Source organism: Acanthochromis polyacanthus, chromosome 3 (assembly GCF_021347895.1).
Source record: "Acanthochromis polyacanthus isolate Apoly-LR-REF ecotype Palm Island chromosome 3, KAUST_Apoly_ChrSc, whole genome shotgun sequence".
NCBI lineage: Eukaryota > Metazoa > Chordata > Actinopteri > Pomacentridae > Acanthochromis > Acanthochromis polyacanthus.
In genome coordinates this window covers 21,997,331-22,001,518 of record NC_067115.1, presented here as the reverse complement: position 1 = coordinate 22,001,518, position 4,188 = coordinate 21,997,331, and the positions used below count along the sequence as shown (strand labels likewise).

General features: G+C 37.6%; 1 protein-coding gene across 2 annotated transcripts; it reads left to right on the top strand.

Annotated features, from left to right (window-relative positions):
- Nucleotides 1-623: 623 nt before the first annotated feature.
- mb (myoglobin) lies at nucleotides 624-3,021 on the top strand. Of its 2 annotated transcripts, none has more exons than XM_022190639.2 (4): nucleotides 624-751; nucleotides 1,548-1,648; nucleotides 2,182-2,401; nucleotides 2,545-3,021. In XM_022190639.2, the coding sequence occupies exons 2-4, from the start codon at nucleotides 1,566-1,568 to the stop codon at nucleotides 2,683-2,685; spliced, it is 444 nt and encodes a 147-aa protein (XP_022046331.1). In that variant the 5' UTR covers nucleotides 624-751; nucleotides 1,548-1,565; the 3' UTR covers nucleotides 2,686-3,021. The 2 variants fall into 2 exon arrangements, with proteins under 2 accessions (XP_022046331.1, XP_022046330.1); XM_022190638.2 differs by having other exon boundaries at nucleotides 637-751; nucleotides 1,534-1,648.
- The last annotated feature ends 1,167 nt before the right edge of the window (nucleotides 3,022-4,188 follow it).

Genomic DNA, 4,188 nt, shown 5'->3' with positions numbered 1-4,188 from the left:
ACAAACTACGTCTTCCAAACAACAGCTCTCTGAACAGATTGAATAAAAACTGAACCTTATGGAAGTGGCTTTTTTATTGCAGAATAAGACTGTACCAGTTGCAGCTCTACTTAACAAACTGACAACGGCACGTATTTTATCAGGTTCTAGTACAAGAATAACAGTAAAATCACTTCATGTTTGTCTAACAACACTTCTTAGCTGCTCTAAAAACACCATGAAGTCCTGATTCTAGCGACTTAACGCTGAAAATAATTTGTCCTCTCATAAAAACACATAACATTGCATTCATTAGAAAAGTGGTGCAGCCTTTCACATGGCAGAGAGATAGAAATTCAGTCACAACTAATTGGGTGAAATAACTAATGATAAATAGGATTAAATGAAAGATGAGTATAGTTTGTTTATACAAAACACATTTAGGAGCATTTTTCTTTGTTTGTGTATCTTTTTCTGGTAAATGGGATCTTCTCGTCACACACCCGAGGGAAACCCAAACTAAACAGATGCCTTGAATGACACAGAATCACATCAGAGACGGTGTTTGCATGCCAATCAGAAGTTTCCAGATTAAGCTTGGAGTGTTGTGAACATTTAAGAGACGTGCAGTGAGAGAGGTAGCCGGATGGGAGGGCTGGAATAATTTGGTGGCAGGACAGAGGAGCAGGGAGTATAAAAGGTCAGTGCTGGGGGGGGAGCAAGGCCATGAAGAATTTGGTATAATCAAACAGGATCTTTTGCTACGTTACAGGTAGGTGATGTTTTTTTTTTCCCTTCAAATTCATTTAATTAAATCATTGCTGAAATGTGCAGATTTAGAGAATACTGGGAGACGACAACACATTTTTCTTTAATTTATTGAAATGAAAAAAATAATAATGGCTTAATTAAAGCAAACTTTGTTTTTAAAAAGTGACAAAAAGCAAAGCAAAAATTATCAGAAATATTCCACTCTTTTAAATTCTGATTACACATTCATAATACAGAGAAAAGGTCTTGGAGGTTCATGTTTAATGACTTGAAATTAAAAGAAATAAAGCATTTTAAAGTGTCAAGGTTGCTTGATTAAAACACTCTGCTTCCACAAAAAATTACCATTAGCAGAGCAAAATAAAATAAATAAGACATAACTGTCCTTGGGGACAAAATATTGAAAATAAATGTATTTCATTTATTTGCTTTTTACCGCCCTGCGACAGCTTTAAACGCATTAAGACCAACAATGCATCTGATTTCACTTCATATTAATTATGCAGAGCTACAGTGAGGTTATATTACAAACTCAGTGAGGGCAGCTGAGGTAATGTATTCGTTTCTGTCTTTTAATGAGTTGCCCTTGAATGAAATGGTTTTTGGCCTCTGTCCATCAAATCAACAGGAGACACTCGATGCTGAAACAACAGGATGACATTGTTTGTGTAACTCATAGCTTCACATAATCAGGAGGCTTTGTTTCGGTTCTTCCTTTTCTTCTAAAAGCACTGAATCTGGTTTTATTCCTCAGATAAGTGTTTCTGTAATGTTTTTATTCAGCCCTTTCTCATCAGACAGCATCCTCCCTCATCATGGCTGACTTTGACTTGGTTTTGAAGCACTGGGGTCCAGTGGAAGCAGACTACACCGGTCATGGGGGTCTGGTTCTGACCCGGTCAGTGAGCCTGACAAGATAAGATGTTCTTTTCTGTAGGTCAGCAGGTTCACAGAGCTGCAGTCAGGAATTTAGGAAGCATGGATTTAATGATTTGCCTTTTTATGTATTATTTATGCACAAAACTGTTTAATCACTTAAATTCAATGTTTTAGTAAGTTATGGCTAGTGGTGGTGTTGCACTGGTCTGTATTATATTCAGTTGTACTTCAAATATTCTGCCTGCCTTTGTGCACATAAACAGTATGGGGAAAAAATCTGAAATAAATAAAAATAATTAGTGTTTAATTTTTAAAGGTAGCATTAATGGCCAGTGGTCCAGATGAAATGGTCCGTGAATTTTACTTCCTGACATTAACATTTAATTGCTGTTCTAAAGCTTTTCATTACCAAGAATAAAACACATAATCCTTTGTGACATCCACCTCATCCCCAGCTGCTAGAACAAAATACAAACAAAACATTTTATCAGCAGTTATGACCCTGACGGTGCATTATCTCTGGTGGGAACTCACATTTCCTTTTCTCCACAGTTTATTCACGGAGCATCCAGACACCCAGAAGTTGTTCCCTAAGTTTGTCGACATCGCTCAGGGAGACCTGGCCGGTAATGCAGCTGTTTCTGCCCACGGTGCCACTGTGTTGAAGAAACTTGGTGAACTGCTGCAGGCCAAAGGCAACCACGCTGCCATCCTCCAGCCTCTGGCCAACAGCCATGCAAACAAGCACAAGATCCCTATTAATAACTTCAAGGTGAGGGAATGTTTTCATGTATGCAGTCCATTCTCCTTCATTTTTCCTTTAGCAGCTCTTATATCTGTTTACCTTCAAACTGTTGCATAACCTTCACCTGTGGTAACGTTTGCGTGTATAATTTGCCTCTATTTTCTCCTCAGCTGATTACTGAGGTTATCATTAAAGTCATGGCGGAGAAGGCAGGACTCAACGCTGCAGGGCAACAGGCCATGAGGAACGTGATGACCGCCGTCATCAACGACATGGAGGCCAGCTACAAAGAGCTCGGCTTCACCGCCTGAAGAGCTCACTGAAGTCATGCTGGGGTTGGATGATAGACAGGAAAATCTTTCCCTTTTCAGTGCTTTTTGTTTGCAAATAAAAAACCTCAGTATACATACACTAATCAAATTTTAAATAATAGTAAATAAATATGAACATAGAGCTGATCCTAAAGAACACAATTTCACAAATGAACTCGAGTTGCAGATTTACTTATAAAATGTCATCTTTTGTTGTTTCTCAGAAATAAGCAGCTTAACTGTTTTTACTTCAGTTTAAAAAAAATCTTGATCTGAATTCTTTAACATGCTGTAAATCATTGTCTCACATCACCAATAAAACTCTGTGTTGCTCTACTTTGTGCATTATTTATGGTCACATCTGTATGTTTTTGCTCCAGGATTATAAAAACCACAGACACACTTGATGAGATTATAAGCCTATTATTCACCTCCTGTGTCCTCTGGAGTCATAAATCATTTACACTGATAATTCTGTATTATTTATAAAGCTTGATCGGATGCTTTTAATGAGATATTGTATGTGATCTGGAAAGCAAATCAGCCCAACCATCAGAAGTGACTCTTACACTCTTTCTTTCTGTGTCACCTGAACGATGTGGACATGTCAGTCGCACTATCAGGGGCCTTTTCATTCCTTCAGCTTTCTGTAAACCACCAATAATCTACTTACAAAGAATTAATGCTCATCCTTGCTTTTTATTTCTCAGTTAATTTTCATCCTTGTTGCTGCATGGGTCAGGTCTTCGCCATTCTTTCTCTCTCTCTTTTTGTGATATTACAATCCTACATGAGTGCACTCAGTATCAGGTTCTTATTTGTGAGCATCTCATTTTTCCCTTTTTGTTTTTCCATCACATACTTTTTAGTTTCACTCCATTTTAGAGCCATAAACAGGTGGAAGGATTCAGTTTTCACAAGGACGTAGTAAATATTTTAATAGTCCAAATCGAACAGCAAACACTCCAAGTCTCCCAACACCACAGACTGAACAGAGCTTCTGAAACAGCTGCAGAGGTGAGATGTGAGCCTGATAATCTCACTAAACTGTGTGAGAACGTGTGAGACATGATTCTGTCAGCTTCTAAAGCTTGTTTTAGAAGTTAGGATTCTGACAGCTTTTTTATCCATTAACTGATCAAACACTGAATCCATAAAATTACTAAAAATAGTGAGAAAAAAGGAGGTGATGCTATCAGATTGTTTTTTTAGGACGTCCTTCAATTGATTTAAAAAGAGAAAATGTGAAATCCCTACATTTGAGAGACTGGAGCCAGACAGTGTTGGACATTTTTATGTGACTGACATAACTGTCTGCCTATGACCATCACCTGACCTTTACTCCTGCTCCACTGTTGACATAGTTTTAATTAAATATCAATTGAGTTGAAGATCATAAAGGACTTCTATCTATATTACATCAGTTTCAACTAAAATTGCCCCCAAGAGGAAATGACAACTTTAATCAGGGCAAAATTTCTTTTGCTGTAATACTTACAAAAA